Raw genomic sequence first — 16,279 nt, 5'->3', positions numbered from 1 at the left:
GACTGAATGCAGAGTCCTTTCTCAGAGAAAAGGGAGGTTGGTTTGCTTGGCAAATAATGTAAGGGGGTAGTTTTGCCCATTTTAGCATCATGAGTGGTAAAAAGAAAAGGGCCGAGTGGATCAAATGCCAGGAGTATGTCTTGGCTACAAACCAAAACAGGATGTCTGAGTTTGTTAGGTGGTGTGTTATTCAATGGAAACCAAACTAACCAAAGTCAACTTTCACTGACTCAGTTCCTTGATTTAGTGGCCTTTACAAAGTAAGTTGAATGCTGTGGGCTGCTGTGGGAGACATGCACAGCCCCAGATGGCCCTGGGCTGGTGTTGCCTGGTAGCTTCTCAGCTTCAGGCCTATCCAGCCCACGGAGGTGGTTTGGGCATCCACTTCCTTCAACCCAGACAGCTGAGTCCCTGTGTCTGCTCCACAGCAGGCCTCCTCAGCAATTGTATTTCTGTGGGCACACCCATGGCCTCAGATTTCCATCCTGCAGTGAGTGGCAGCCACCCAGTCCCCTCCTCACCGAACAGGAAGGCACTGCTTTTGCCGCCATCAGTAACTGGATGGGGCAGCATCCTCCTCAGACCCACCATGCAAGTGTTGCCAGGCAGCTCCTGTCTGAAACACTTCCCCTATGGGCCTGTGGCCCATCCCATTAGAGTGTTCTGCTTTTTGCCACCCCATGCTCACCTGGCCTTTCGGATACAGCTTTGCCCAGAAGATGACAATCCCGTCCCTGGGGCACCACTCCAGCAGCTCGTTCTGCATTTAAAATACAGATAATACATTCATGTTCTATCAGGAGAGCGTGAGCTCACAGACAAGCAAGGCAAGTCTGCCAGTCTCCCTCACAAGCAGCTGCTACCACATCACCCTCAAGCTGGGGCCTTGGGCCCCTGGATGTCTGTGGTAGGCATCCCTCAGCAGTATGAGGCCGCAAGCGATAGCGCAGTGTCTGCCAAGCACCTACCCACAGCCTGCTGCATCTACCGAGCTAAGTTGGCCATTGCCTTTTAAATTTAACCACCAAATTATGTCAAAACCACCGGGCTTCTTTCTTGGAAGGGAATGGTGATGAGCAGCTGAGGTACAGGATTTTGTCCTGGGAACAGGCAGGGCTGGGCCTGCCCCTGGGGAAGGATGGGGAGGAGGAAGCTAGAGGCTTGGCGCTGAGTGCCACACTGCTCACTTCTGCTTCATATCCCTGCACTGCTAACTGAAAACTGTCCTGCTCTTGCCCATCTCACCCCTGTAACACCTGAAGCGATTAAGCATCTGCCTGGTGGGATTCTCCTGTGAGCCAGGGAGCTTTGCTATGTAGGCAGATGATACCAGGGATTTACATTGCCAAGCCAGTGTTTCCAGATGCTACCCTGTGTGGGCAGTGACTCAGGGACAGTGATCAGAAACGCTGGTCTTAAAATCTTAAAAAGATCAAGCTGAATATTCTCTTTTCATCTATCACTATTAATCTTAGTCTTAAGTAGTTATTCTAACATTTCCTCCCCATGTTTCATAAAGCTGATTTCCTCTTTCTTTCCTTTTCAGCAATACTGGAGTAACCGCTTCCTAAGCCATTTTGCAGAAATGTAAGGGTGTTCGGTTGCGTGCATGTGTGTTTTTAGCAACACATCTACCAGCCCTCTGCATGATTGAAGTTGGGAGGCGGGGGGAGAAAAGTAGGAAAAAGTCCCCCAACTCATTATGTGTTATGTGGAGGAAATGTGTATTACCAATGAGATTTTTAGCTTTTAAATCAAAGTAATAATTACAAATGTACAATTTAGCTTAATGAATCAGAAAGCCTCTCCAGAAAATTTGTTTCTTTGCTACAAGAAGAATGGGTTCTGAAACCTTATCCAAGAACTTAGACACCATCAGCCAAGTCTCCATGCTTCTCTGTTCAAAATGTCATACCTTATATAAATGTACGATATTCAATATTCAGTTGTAATGCATGCCTTCAGTTGTAAGTAGTCAGATTTCTCTACAGTGTCATTGAAACATGCTACTTTTTAATTGGCCCTGTACAGTTTTGCTTATTTATAAATTTATTGAGAACACTACAGGTGTTGAATGGTTAAAATGTAGGCCTCCAGTTCATAACTTGTTAAATTTTGAGTGTGCAAACAGCTTTTTTGCGCTGTATTAAGTGTAACTTATTTAATGAAATCAGAAGCAGTAGACAGATGTTGGTGCAATACAAATATCGTGATGCATTTATCTTAATAAAATGCTAAATGTCAATTTATCACAACGCATGTTTGACTTTAGACTGTAAATAGAGATCAGTTTATTTCTGTGCTGGTAAAAAGCATTGCACAGATATGGTTTCAGGTAAATAAATCTATCCTACAAGTTCACAGTGTGGTGTTGATTGTTCTATGAGAGGGGTGGGTGATGTGCACTGAGGGCCTGCAGCCCTGAGCAGTTTTGCCCTCATGTGGATAAAAGGAAGGGCGGTAAGTTATTGGAGAGCAGAATGGTAGAAGGTCTGCTCGTGTGATAAGATTTATAAAATATTCCTGCCCTGGCTCTACTGTCTCCCATCAGTGGAATTTTCAGAGATAATTAACGATTTAAAAGTCGGAGGCTTAGAGACTGTGTAGCAGTAGAGAGATGATTCTACCTTCCTATTGTTAATATAGAAAATAGGACTGAAGGAAGTCCTGAAATTCATTCATTTGGTGGTTATTTAGTGCTTATCTGCCAGGGGTGGGTATGCATGGGGCTTTTCTCTGTTATAAATTTCCTAAGATGATTTTTTTGTCACTTAAAAAAGCCCTAACTGGTTTGGCTAAGTCGATAGAGCCTCGGCCTGAGGACTGAAAGGTCCCAGGTTCGATTCCGGCCAAGGGCATGTACCTTGGTTGCGGGCACATCCCCAGTAGGAGGTGTGCAGGAGGCAGCTGATTGATGTTTCTAACTTTCTATCCCTCTCCCTTCCTCTCTGTAAAAAAATCAATAAAATATATTTTTAAAAAAAGAAAAAGGAATCAGGAATGTAAGAATAGTTGGATGATTCTATAAAGCTAATAAATACAAGCCCTATCAACTCTACAGACATGGAACATCCATTTAATTAAATTTAACATCCAGATTATAACTCCCATTTTCTAACATGAAAAATAAGCCAGAAGTATTGAAACACCAGAATCACTCACCATCCACTACTTAGCACTGTTCTGGAGAGTCATAGCCATCAGACAAGGGAAAATGCCTAGGAGTAAACAAAAAAGCAACTGTCATATCGGATCCATTGGAAGGAACATCTGGTTCTTAGGAAAGTTTAATTCGGGGGGGAGAAGGGGAACTGACATCTTACCTAAGGTGTGGAGAATGGGCCCTCACATTGCAGAACAACTGGGTAAATTTACAGATGCTCTTCATACACAACCCAGCAGCAGGTCCACTCCTACCTTAGGGTTTTTCACACTGTTATCAAGATGTTTATAGAAGAAAAGTATTAGAAACAACCTAAATAACCATTTTCTTGCTGCTGTTGGTAAAGTACATTTGAGGCACATCGAAATCACACTCTGCAGCAACGAAAAAGAATAAACTGGGAGGTATCAACAGAGACAAATCTCCCTGCACAGTGAAACCATGTGTGGCGTGTATCAACTTCAAAATATGCAAAACAAGAGGGCCATGTAATAGCTAATCTGGCCTTAGCACATCTGTCAGCTAAACTAAGCCACAGGTGGATTTACATTTCCAGTGCAAACTCCTCAGCTCCGAGTGGACTAGTAGCAAACCCATCAGTAACAACTTCAAAGACACCAGCTATAGGGGAGGTGATAGGATAGTGGTTAGTTCCAGGAGGAAGGGAGGTGGGAGGAGGGCAGGTAGTCAGGGTTTCGCCCCTCAATAATGCTTCGTTGCTATGTATATAGGTGTTCATTGTGCCTGTTTGTATGCCTGAGATTTAAAAAGCAAGGCATGAAAGTACCAGGAGAAAACATGGAAGAAGAAAAGCCTTTCTAGGCATGGAACAAAATCCTGGAAGATTATATAAAAATGTAAAAATTTCATATAGAAATGTAAAAATTCCAGAGTAGACTGTACCTCTGTAGAGTTAGGAAAAGAGATTTGCTGTGCATGACAAAGAGCATATTCCCTTCACATATGACTGGCAAAGATCAAACTTTGATATTGATCTCTCCCCTTTGCAGCTGGCATTAGGAAAACAAGTACTTGTGCTGATGGTGAGAATATAAATTGGCCCAATCTCTGGAGGGCAACTTGACAAAATGTGATATTTTTGAACATCCATAACCTCTGATCAAGCATTTGAATATTATATAGTCCTCAAAAACAAGGTAGATCTGTGTGAACCAGTGTCTAGTGTATATTGTCTGCCCAGTAAAAGACTCAAGTGCAGATCAGTGTATAATATTCTATCATTGGCTTTAAAAAGGAGATAGTTAATAGTGTCCAGCAATCAATGCTTGCTGAGAAAAACTGAAAACACTGTGATATAGATGGCAGATGGGGGGCACCAGGTTTCTCACTGTTAGAATGGGAGGTTACAAATAAGCAAGGGGAGAAGTCTAGAATGATCCATGCAGTAATGAATTACAGTTGGAGACACCGGGATGAACTCATATTTAGCTTGATATAGATGATTCCATACAGGACTATTTCTAGTTATGTGTATATAAATATGTACAGGCAGTCCTCGGGTTATGTCGGAAATCCGTTCCTATGGTGCGATGTAACTCGATTTTTGCCGTAAGTTGGAACCCACCTACATAAGCACCTACGTCACTCAAATGGAGCACATACATAGCAGTAATGAAGTGAAAACAGTAAAAAAATTGTAAAAGAATGATAACAATTCCTGACCTTTACTTGTGGTAAATAAATAATTAAAAACATACGTACATACGTCGAAATGACGGAACTTTTTTTTTTTAATAAATAAATGGGAGATGGCGACGTAACCACGAAATGGCGTTCAGCGAGTCCAATGTAACCCGAGGACTGCCTGTATTTCCTTGCACTGTCAACTGAGGGGTGAGAGCAAGGGCACTAGTAGTTAGTTTCAGGTTTCTAACACCATTCTCCAATAAAAGGAATCAAGCCTCCCTGGAGAAATGGCTGGTTCTAGGGCTGGGGTAGAAAACAGACAGCATGTGCCTGCAGAACATTGGTGCCAGTGAGTAAGGAAGCGCTCAAAAATCAAAACAATCAATGATGGGGTCATGTCAAAGAGACACAGAAGCCAAATGAAAAAGCTCTGAATGCCAAAGTTGGAGCAATCTGAGAAAGTGGCATTGGACTATAATCCAAAGTATAAAATACATTTCCATGAGTCCATAGTGTACATAAATGAGACTAGAAATGTCCCATACAGAAGAGTTCTACATAAATCCTCTGCCCTCAAGAAGGGACACATAACTCCCTAATTCCTTAAGTGTGAGCTGTACATGCAGTGTGGGCGGGGAAAGTAACCCACGGCGCAGAAACCTGACAGATACTACCTCAGCCAAGTGAGGTCATCTAGAGAACACGTCCCATATCGGAAGTGAAAAGAATGGCATCTTACCTGTGAGCTTCCTCTCCCCCAAAGCATATAACCACAGTTTAATCAAAGGCAAATATCTGACAAATCCGAAAAGACATTCTGCAAAATATCTGACATTCCTTAACAACTGCCGAGTCATCAAAAACAAGGAAAATCAGCAACTCACAGCCAAGAGGAGCCTAAGGACACGCAGTGACTGATGTAACACTATACTGGATGGTATCCTGGAACAGAAAGAAGCAAAAATTAAAGAAATCTGAATAAACTATGGGCTTAGTAAGTAATAACATATAAATATTGACCTGTAATGATGTATAAATAATGTGACAAAGGTACCAAAGCTGTAAAATGTTAATAAAAGAGAAAACTGAGTCTGGAGTATATGGGAACCTTATGTATGATCTGCTCAATATTTCCGTAAGTCTAAAAATATTCTAAAGTTCAAAGTTTATTTTAAAATGCTGGGATAAATATTTTTTTAAATCCTCATAGAAGCATCAAAGAACTACAAAATGGTACATATCCAGGCCAAAATCTAAGAGAATGCAAGAGAGACAATCAAGGTCACTTTTCTCTTAGTAAACTAAGCTGTGAAAACAAGCAAGGTTTTGAGAGCTCACAGAGCACAAAAGGCAAAATCAAAATCCAGGGCCCACCTGAAGTGGGAAGTCTCCTAGGACATCAAGCTGTGACCCTGAAAGACTAATACTGCAGGGAAGAGCTAACCAGCAGTGCACCTGCCCTCCCTTCCCCAACACTCAGAAGCCTGTAGGCAGCATTGCCCTGGTGCTGAGCAGAACCAGGAAAACATACCCACCTGGAGAGAGCGTAAACACTGGCGACAGAATTGTCAGCCCAAACTCTATCACAAGGGTGGTCTGTGAAACCCCTAAGCACCAGGCAGATAAATGTAAACCTTCTAGAGGACAGCACCTTCATTTTATGTGTTGGGAGATCCACACACTTATTTTTCAAAGCAGCACGCAATAAAGGTTAACCAGGTACACAAGAAAACAAGGCACCTGAGTGAGAGGTGGAAGTATGAGAGGTCATAAAACATCCATGCTTATAGTAGTCCCCCCTTATTCATGGGGGTCTTGAAAAAAGGAAAGCTGAAGAATACAGTAGACTGAGAAAGCTGACAAAACATACATTTTATCATAGTTTCAGAAGACAAGAGAATGAGAAGGCTATTATTCGAAGCAATTAGTGGCTGAGAATTTTCTTAAACTGGTAAGAGAGCAATACACAGATGCAAGAATCCCAACAAATCACAAAGAAGAAAACTATAAAAAAAAAAATCAGCCGAAACCAGTTTGGCTCAGTGGATAGAGCCTCGGCCTGCGGACTGAAAGGTCCCGGGTTCGATTCCAGTCAAGGGCATGTACCTTGGTTGTGGGCACATCCCCAGTAGGAGATGTGCAGGAGGCAGCTGATTGATGTTTCTCTCTCATCGATGTTTCTAACTCTATCTCTCTCCCTTCCTCTCTGTAAAAAATCAATAAAATAAAAAAATAAAAAATCAGCCCTAGACACAGTATACTGGGCTATGGAAAAACAAAAACAAAGAGAAAAATCTTAAAAGTAACAGAGGGGAATAAAAAAGACACTACTTTTTTAAAAAATCCTCACCCAAGGATATTTTTTCCATTGATCTTCAGAGAGAGTGGAAGGCAGGGGGAGAGACAGAGAGAAACATAGATGTAAGAGACACACACTGATTGGTTGCTTCCCGCACAGAGTGCCCTGACCAGGGCCAGGATTGAGCCTGCAACTGAGGTACGTGCCCTTGACCAAAACTGAACCACAACCCTTTAGTCTGCGGGATGATGCTGTGACCACTGAGCCAAATCAGCTAGGGCAAAAAGGCATTACTTTTAAAGGGTGACAGGTCACTGCTGACTTCACAACAACCGGTGGAGACCAGAAAACAGCAAAATGTGCTGAAAGAAATTACTGGCAATCTAGAATTCCAAACCTGGAGAAAATACACAGTATTTAAAGAGTCAAGGTAAAATAAAGATAATTTCAGACAAACCAAGAGTTCTTCATCAGCAGACTCATACGAAGGGAAATTCTGGAAGGTCGGAGGTAAACAATCTAAGTGATCTGAGGAGTGGGAGGAGATAGACCCTGGCTAGCTTCAGATGCAGACACACTGGTCGGTATGTAATCAGAGGCAAGACTAACAAATGCACAGAAGGAAAAAAAATGAAAGAAAGCTAAAGGAACAAATAGGACACTAGATGACAGACAACCTCAGATGCTATTACCTATAACAACATTGTAAGAAAGTACATTGTGAGTCGACCAAGATGGCGGCGTAGGTAAACACCGGAGACCGCTGCCGCAAACAACCATTTCAAAAATACAACTAAAAGACTGAACGGACATCACCCAGAACCACAGGAAGGCTGGCTGAAGAGAGACTCTACAACTAGAAGGAAAGAGAACAGCAAATCGACGCTCAGAGGCGGCGCAGTGTGGAAAATACAAAGGTACCGAGGTGCGCGCGAAAGCGGGCTGGTGGCTGAGGGCGCGGTTGTCGTTTTCTGTCGGGACTGAGTCTCAGACTCTGGGCTCCAGATCCGGGCGAGTCTCTAGGGACCCAGACTCAAACGGGAGAAGCGGGATTACCCGGCATCAGTTGGAACCTGAGGGCAGCTTTCTCTCCGAGGTTTGCAGCGGCTGCCGGGGTTCTGAGAAGCAGAGCCTCTGGGAACGGGACTGAGCGTGACCATAACTGCTCCCTCCGCCCGCCCTGTTGATCCCGCCCCGCCCAAAGCCTGCGCACAGCCATTTGCTGATCGCCTCAGGCAAAGGCTGGATTAGCGCCTCCCCAGAAGACAGAGTTTTCCGCACAGCTGATTCCTATAGCCAGCCGGCCTGAGGGTCAAATCCCCCTAGTGTTAACTACAACAATTAAGGCTTGGCTAGAACAAGACTGCGCACAGAGACCACAAGGGGGTGCACCAAGAAAGCATAAAAGATGCGGAGACAAAAAAACATGACAGAAATGGAGGATATGGAGCTAAGAATCGCAATTTTGAGGGCTTGCCATAAATTTGTGCAGAACCTCACGAAAACTAATGAGACCCTCGATGCTACGATAAAGAAATTAGAAAGTAAGCATACACGGACTGAAATAAAGAATATTATACCCAATAGCAGACCAGAGGAGTACAATAATCAAACCAAAGATTCGACAAAAAACACCCAATTGGAAAAGCAAAATGAAAAAAGAATCCGAAAGTGTGAAGATAGTGTAAGGAGCCTCTGGGACAGCTTTAAGCGGTCTAATATCAGAGTCATTGGAGTGCCAGAAGATGAGAGACAGCAAGATATTGAAAACGTATTTCAAGAAATAATGGCAGAAAACTTCCCCCACCTGGTGAAAGAAATGGACTTACAGGTCCAAGAAGCGCAGAGAACCCCAAACAAAAGGAATCCAAAGAGGACCACACCAAGACACATCATCATTAAAATGCCAAGAGCAAAAGACAAAGAGAAAATCTTAAAAGCAGCAAGAGAAAGAGGCTCAATTACCTACAAGGGAATACCCATACGACTGTCAGCTGATTTCTCAACAGAAACTTTGCAGGCCAGAAGGGAATGGCAAGAAATTTTCAAAGTGCTGAATACCAAGAACCTACAACCAAGATTACTTTATCCAGCAAAGCTATCATTCAGAATTGAAGGTCAGATAAAGAGCTTCACAGATAAGGAAAAGCTAAAGGAGTTCATCACCGCCAAACCAGTATTATATGAAATGCTGAAAGGTATCCTTTAAGAAGAGGAAGAAGAAGAAAAAGGTAAAGATACAAATTATGAACAACAAACATGCATCTATCAACAAATGAATCTAAGAATCAAGTGAATAAATAACCTGATGTACAGAATGAACTGGTGATTATAATAGAATCAGGGACATAGAAAGGGAATGGACTGACTATTCTTGGGGGAAAAAGGGGTGTGGGAGATGCGGGAAGTGACTGGACAAAAATCATGCACCTATGGATGAACACAGTGGGTGGGGAGTGAGGGTGGAGGGTGGGGTGGGAGCTGGAAGGAGGGGAGTTATGGGGGGAAAAAAGAGGAACAAATGTAATAATCTGAACAATAAAGATTTAATAAAAAAAAAAAAAAAAAAAAAAAAGAAGTGGAACGACAAAAAAAAAAAAAAAAAAAAAAAAAAAAAAAAAAGAAAGTACATTGTAAGAATGTAGTAAATGTTATTCCTGACTCAAGTGTGACCCAGATGTTCTCCTTTAGAAAAGCAGTCTGTGCTTCTCACGTGATTCAGGAAGACACACAAACAGGTCCAGCAGATAGCCAGGAAGTGTCAGGATGTTGAGATTGGTTGCTTTTCCATCAAAATTAGTAGAAGTTATGAAATGTATTTTGTGCCCTGGTTGAGTGGCTCAATTGGTTGGAGTGTCATCCTGTATATTGAAAGATGGCAGGTTTGGGTCCAGGTCAGGGCACATAACTAGGCTTAGGGTTCAATCCCCAGGCGGGGCATGTACGGGAGGCTGCTGGTCAATGTTTCTCTCACATGGATGTTTCTCTCAAAAAAATCAATAAAAACATATCCTCAGGCGAGGATTATAAATAAATAAATAAATAAATAAATAAATAAATAAATATTTTGTATTTTAGAAACTAAAATGCATGATTCAGGACTAAAAATGTACAAAGCTTAACATTTATATCTTTTGGATATGTAATAAATCAGAATCTGTTAAGAAACAGATTTCAGCTCTGACCGGTTTGGCTCAGTGGATAGAGTGTCGGCCTGCGGACTGAAGGGTCCCAGGTTCGATTCCAGTCAAAGGCACATACCTTGGTTGTGGGCACATCCCCAGTGGGAGGTGTGCAGGAGGCAGCTGATCGATGTTTCTCACTCTGTCCCTCTCCCTTCCTCTCTGTAAAAAATCAATGAAATATATTTTTTTTAAAAAAGAAAAAAAGAAAGATTTCATTGAAAACAGATTTTACATAAACTCTGCTGACGAACTGTGCAACTACAAAAAGGAGTGTGGTAATATACACACAAAACTATGCAATTTGAGGTTATCTCTGGAACAATGCACAAGAAACTAGTTAAGTATGACTGCTTCTGAGGAGGGAACTGAGAGAAGAAGGGCAGGATGGGGAAATTTCACCATATGCCCTTTTGTAAATTGTGAATCTAACTTAAAAATGTATTAGACCATCTGAAAGTAACAATTTTATGGAAGTACAAAGAGCTAAGAATAGCCAAAGCACTGTTAAAGTCATAGGGTCTTGCTCTCCCAAATATCAATAATTTTCATAAAGCTGTAATAATGTAGACAGTGGGTTTGGGATAGAGACACTGACCGTTGGTGGGGAAAAAAGAGCTCAGAAACAAGCACTCATCTGGGACTCCCAGCTGGCATCACAGCTCAGTGGGAAAGCAAGTAATTTTTCAATAACCAGCAGTTATGCATATTTAAATGTAAAATTTTAAAAATCAATAAAATTGGATCCCTATCTTATGTTGTACATATTGGGAGAATATGATTAACTTGAAATAAGAAAAAGGACACGGGGGGTAGGGGCCGAGGGAATGTCATGGGGGGGAAAAAGGAGACATATGTAACACTCTTTGTAATACTTTAAGAAATAAAAATTATTATAAAAAAAAAAAAAAAAAAAAAAAAAAAAAAAAAAAAGAAAAAGGTTGATAAATTCAACTACATTAAAATGAAAGCCTCTGTTTAAAAAGATATGAGAATGGAAAAACAAGCCACAAACTAGAAGAATATATTTGCAATTCATATTCTGAATTATATCTAGAGTACATAAAGAACTGTGAATAATAACTCAACAAAAAAGTGGGCAAGAAAAAGGAATTTCACAGAAAAGGAAGCATAAATAGCTCCTAAACATATGAAATGATGTTCAATCTTGTTTTAAAACATAAATGTAAATTGAAATCACTATGTTCTCTCACACCCACTGTGCTGGAGAAAATTAAGATTTGATAACATCAAATGCCGGTGAAGAAGTAGAAAAAAGAACTTCAGGCATACATACAAATTTGTACAACTTCTTACAACATCTGGTAAAATTGAGCATACACAAACCCTACACCCATTAATTCCTCCTCTGAGTATAACCCTACAAAAATGTGTGCTTATGCATACTAGAAGACATACAAAAATATATAAAGCAGCAGCATTTGAAACAAAAAATTAGAAACAAGGGTCCATCAATGGCAGAATTACCAAAATGCGAGTTATAGCTGTAAGTGGAATATCATATAGCAGTGAAAAATAAATAAGACACACGGGCAGTGTGGCTCAGTGGTTGAGCATCAATCCAGAATTCAGGAGGTCATGGCTTGATGCCCGAGTTTCAGGCTCCATCCCCAGTGTGGGGCATGCAGGAGGCAGCTGATCAATGATTCTCTTCATCATTGATGTTTCTCTCTCTCTCTTCCTCTCCACAGAAACACAAAGAATTATAAGAAAATACTATGAACAACTATTTGCCAACAAGCTGGATGATGTGAATGAAACGGACAAATTCCTAGAAAAATACAATCTCCTAAAAATGAATCAGGAAGAATAAGAAAACCTGATTAGGCCAATAACAACTGATGAAATAAAAGCAGTAATCAAAAAACTCCCAGCAGCTCTAGCTGGTTTGGCTCAGTGGATAGAGTGTCAACCTGCAGACTGAAGGGTCCCGGGTTCAATTCTGGTCAAAAGCACATGCTCAGGTTGTGGGCTTGATCCCCAGTAGGGGGTGTGCAGGAGGCAACCGATCAATGATTCTCTCTCATCATTGATGTTTCTATCTCTCTTCTTCTCCCTTCCTCTCTGAATCAATTAAAAAAACAAAAACAAAAAAACTCCCAGCAACTAAAGCCCTGGTCCAGATGGTTTCACAGGGGAGTTTTTACCAAACATTCAAAGAACTAACACCTATACTCAAACTATTCCAAAAAAGTCTAAGAGGAAGGAACACTTTCAAGCTCTTTTTATGAGGCCAGCATTACCCTAATTCCAAAATCAGATAAAGACACTACAAAGAAAATTACAGACCAATGTCCCTGATAAACATAGATGCTCAAATCCTCAACAAATTAGCAAATTGGATCCAGCAATATATTAAAAAGATCATACACCATGACCAAGTGGGATTTATTCCAGGGATGCAACATTGATACAATATTTGCAAATCAATAAACGTGACACATCACATAAACAAAATGAAAGACAAAAATCACATGATCATATCAATAGAAACAGAAAATGCCTTAGACAAAACCCAACAACCATTTTTTTATAAAAAACACTCATCAAAGTGGGAATAGAGGGATCATATCTCAACATAATAATAAAGACCATATATGACAAACCTACAGCGAACATTATACTCAATGGGCAAAAACTAAAACCATTTCCCCTAAGAACTGGAACAAGACAGGGGTGTCTGCTTTCACCACTCTTGTTCAACATAGTACTGGAAGTCCTAGCCACAGCAATCAGACAAGAAGAAGAAATAAAAGGCATCCAAATTAGAAAGGAGGAAGTAAAACTCTCATTATTCACAGATGACATGATATTGTACATAGAAAACCCTAAAGACTCCATTAAAAAACTACTAGATTTAATAAATGAATTTGGCAAGGTAGCAGGATACAAAATCAACACCCAAAAATCGGACACCAATAATGAATTCTCAGAAAGAAAAACTAAACGAACAATCCCATTTACCATTGCAACAACAACAACAACAAAGTGAGATAATTAGGAATAAACTTAACCAAGGAGGTAAAAGACTTGTACTCGGAAAACTATAGGATATTGAAAAAAAGAGATAGAGGAAGATATAAACAAGTGGAAGAATATACCATGTTCATGGATTGGTAGAATTAACGTAATTAAAATGTCCATACTACCCAAGGCAATCTACAGATTCAATGCAATCCCTATTAAAATACCAACAGCATATTTCACAGACCTAGAACAAATACTCCCAAAAATTTATATGGAACCAAAAAGACCCTGAAAAGCCGCAGCAATCTTAAGAAAAAACAAAGTAGGAGGAATCACAATACCAGATATCAAGTTATATTTCAAAGCCACTGTAATCAAAACAGCCTGGTACTGGCACAAGAACAGGCATATAGATCAATGGAACAGAATAGAGACCCCAGAAATCAACCCAAGCCATTACGTTCAATTAATATTTGATAAAGGAGGCAAGAGCATACAATGGAGCCAAGACAGTCTCTTCAATAAATGGTGTTGGGAAAATTGGACAGATACATGCAAAAAAATGAAGCTAGACTACCAACTTATATCATACACAAGAATAAACTCAAAATGGATAAAAGACTTAAATGTAAGTCGTGAGACCATAGAAGAAACCATAGGCAGCATAATCTCAGACATCTCTCATAGTAATATGTTTGCGGATACATCTCCTAGGGCAAAGGTAACTAAGGAGAAAATAAACAAATGGAACTTCATCAAAATAAAAAGCATCTGCACAGCAACAGAAACCATCAACAAATTAAAAGGGAGCCAGTGTAGGGAGAACATATTTGGGTTAATAAACAAAATATATAAGGAACTCATACAAACCATCAAAAGGAAGACAAACCATCTAATTAAAAAATGGGCAAAGGACCTAAATAGGCACTTCTCCAAAGTGGACATACAGATGGCCAAGAGACATATAAAAAAAATGCTCAAAGTCACTGATCATCAGAGAAATGCAAATTAAAACGACAATGAGGTATCACCTCACACCTGTCAGAGTGGCTGCCATCAACAAATCCACAAATGACAAGTGCTGGTGAGGATGTGGAGAAAAGGGAACCCTAGTACACTGCTGGTGGGAATGCAGAATGCTGCAGCCATTATGGAAAACAGTATAAAATTTCCTCAAAAAATTTAATATGGAACTGCCATTTGACCCAGTGATCCCACTTCTAGGAACATATCCCTAAGAAACCCGAAACACCGATCAGGAAGAATGTATGCACTCCTATGTTCATAGCAGCACAATTTACAATAGCTAAGATCTGGAAAGAGTCCAAGTGCCTATCAGTAGACAAGTAGATAAAAAAGCTGTGGTAGCCCTAGCTGGTTTGGCTCAGTGGATAGAGCGTCAGCCTGCGGACTGAAGGGTCCTGGGTTTGATTCTGGTCAAGGGCACATGCCTGAGTGGGCAACGTGCAGGAGGCAGCCAGTCGATGATTCTCTCTTCTCTCATCATTGATGTTTCTATAGCTCTCTCCCTCTTCCTTCCTCTTTGAAATCAATAAATATATATTTAGAAAAAAAAGCTGTGGTACACTTACACCATGGAATACTATGCAGCAGTAAAAAGATCTCTTACCCTTTCAGACAGCATGGAGGGACTTGGAGAGTATTAATCTAAACGAAATAAGCCAGTCAGAGAAAGACAAGTATCACATGATTTCACTCATATGTGGGATCTAATGAACAAAATAAACTGTTGAACAAAATAGATCCAGAGACACAGAAGCATGGAACAGACTGTCGAATTCCAGAGGGGAGGCGGGGGTGGGTGAGTGGGTGGCAAGAGATTAAAGAACTTGTAAGCATATATGTACAACCCATGGACACAGACAATAGGGTGGTAGAGGCCTGGGGCAAAGGGAACTTATGTAATACTTTCAACAATAAAGATTTTTAAAAAAACAACAAAAATAAGCCAATGACAGTAGCAAGAGTGATAAGGTACATCAACTCCATGAATAAAACCTGGTGGAAACTATCACAACTCTTGTTACAGCGTATATATCTGATTTCTTATTAAAACAAAGTAGCCCTAACCAGTTTGGCTCAGTGGATAGAGCGTCCGAAGTTCGATTCCAGTGTGGGGTGTGCAGGAGGCAGCCAATCAATGATTCTCTCATCATTGATATTTCTCTTTCTCCCTCTTCCTTCCTCTCTGAAATAAAAAATATATGTATTTAGGGGGTATAGCTCAGTGGTAGAGCATTTGACTGCATAAAAAATATATGTATTTAAAAAACAAGGAGTAAACATATGCTATTGATAAATAAATAAATAAATAAATAAATAAATAAATAAAAAAAATAAAGTAGCCTAAGAAATACCTCACCAACCCTCCTCAAAATTGTCAAGGCCATCAAAAACAAGGAAAGTCTGAGAAACTTTCACAGCCATAAGAATCCTTCGGAGACATACTGACTAAAAGTAATGTGCTGTCCTGGATGGGGATCCGGGACAGATAAAGAATATTAGGTAAGCCATGGCCGGTTTGGCTCGGTGGATAGAGCGTCAGCCTGCGGACTGAAGGGTCCCGGGTTCGATTCCGGTCAAGAGCATGTACCTTGGTTGCGGGCACATCCCCAGTAGGGGGTGTGCAGGAGGCAGCTGATCGATGTTTCTAACTCTCTATCTCTCTCCCTTCCTCTCTGTAAAAAATCAATAAAATACATTTTTTAAAAAATATTAGGTAAAAAAGAAGGAAATTTGAATAAACTATGGACTTATATTAATGTATTAATCTTAGTCATTCATTGTAAGAAATATACCATACTAATGTACTGTGGGTAGGGTATATGGGAACTCTCTGTACTACCCACTCAATTTTTCTGTAAATGTACAACTACTCTAAAAAGAATGTCTATTACTAAAAAATGAATGAGTTATAGCAACATTAATATGAATCAATTTCTTAAATAAGCAAAAGATATACTGAAGTACAGGCAACAA

General features: G+C 40.4%; 1 protein-coding gene and 1 long non-coding RNA gene across 3 annotated transcripts in view; one reads left to right on the top strand and one right to left on the bottom strand.

The window, feature by feature from the left end:
* ATP2A2 (ATPase sarcoplasmic/endoplasmic reticulum Ca2+ transporting 2) overlaps window positions 1–2,361 on the top strand; it is a 60,629-nt gene extending 58,268 nt beyond the window's left edge. For both annotated transcript variants that reach the window (XR_011469060.1, XM_070400015.1), the window contains exon 21: window positions 1,547–2,361. Coding sequence is in view for 1 of the 2 variants with exons in the window: in XM_070400015.1 (XP_070256116.1) it covers window positions 1,547–1,560 (14 nt within the window). In the remaining variant the exon portion in view is untranslated. The remainder of the gene's footprint in view (window positions 1–1,546) is intronic.
* LOC138998006 (uncharacterized) overlaps window positions 1–16,036 on the bottom strand; it is a 37,696-nt gene extending 21,660 nt beyond the window's left edge. The window contains exons 1-5 of the long non-coding RNA XR_011469061.1: window positions 14,910–16,036; window positions 5,695–5,752; window positions 3,324–3,433; window positions 3,163–3,218; window positions 689–760 (exon numbers count right to left, since the gene is read on the bottom strand). This is a non-coding gene — a long non-coding RNA (uncharacterized lncRNA). The remainder of the gene's footprint in view (window positions 1–688; window positions 761–3,162; window positions 3,219–3,323; window positions 3,434–5,694; window positions 5,753–14,909) is intronic.
* Window positions 16,037–16,279: the final 243 nt, after the last annotated feature.

Source organism: Myotis yumanensis, unplaced genomic scaffold, assembly GCF_028538775.1.
Source record: "Myotis yumanensis isolate MYYU_CA2020_CCGP unplaced genomic scaffold, mMyoYum1.0.hap1 SCAF_19, whole genome shotgun sequence".
NCBI lineage: Eukaryota > Metazoa > Chordata > Mammalia > Chiroptera > Vespertilionidae > Myotis > Myotis yumanensis.
The sequence above is the reverse complement of the archived record's forward strand: the minus strand, read 5'-3'. Positions and strand labels throughout refer to the sequence as shown.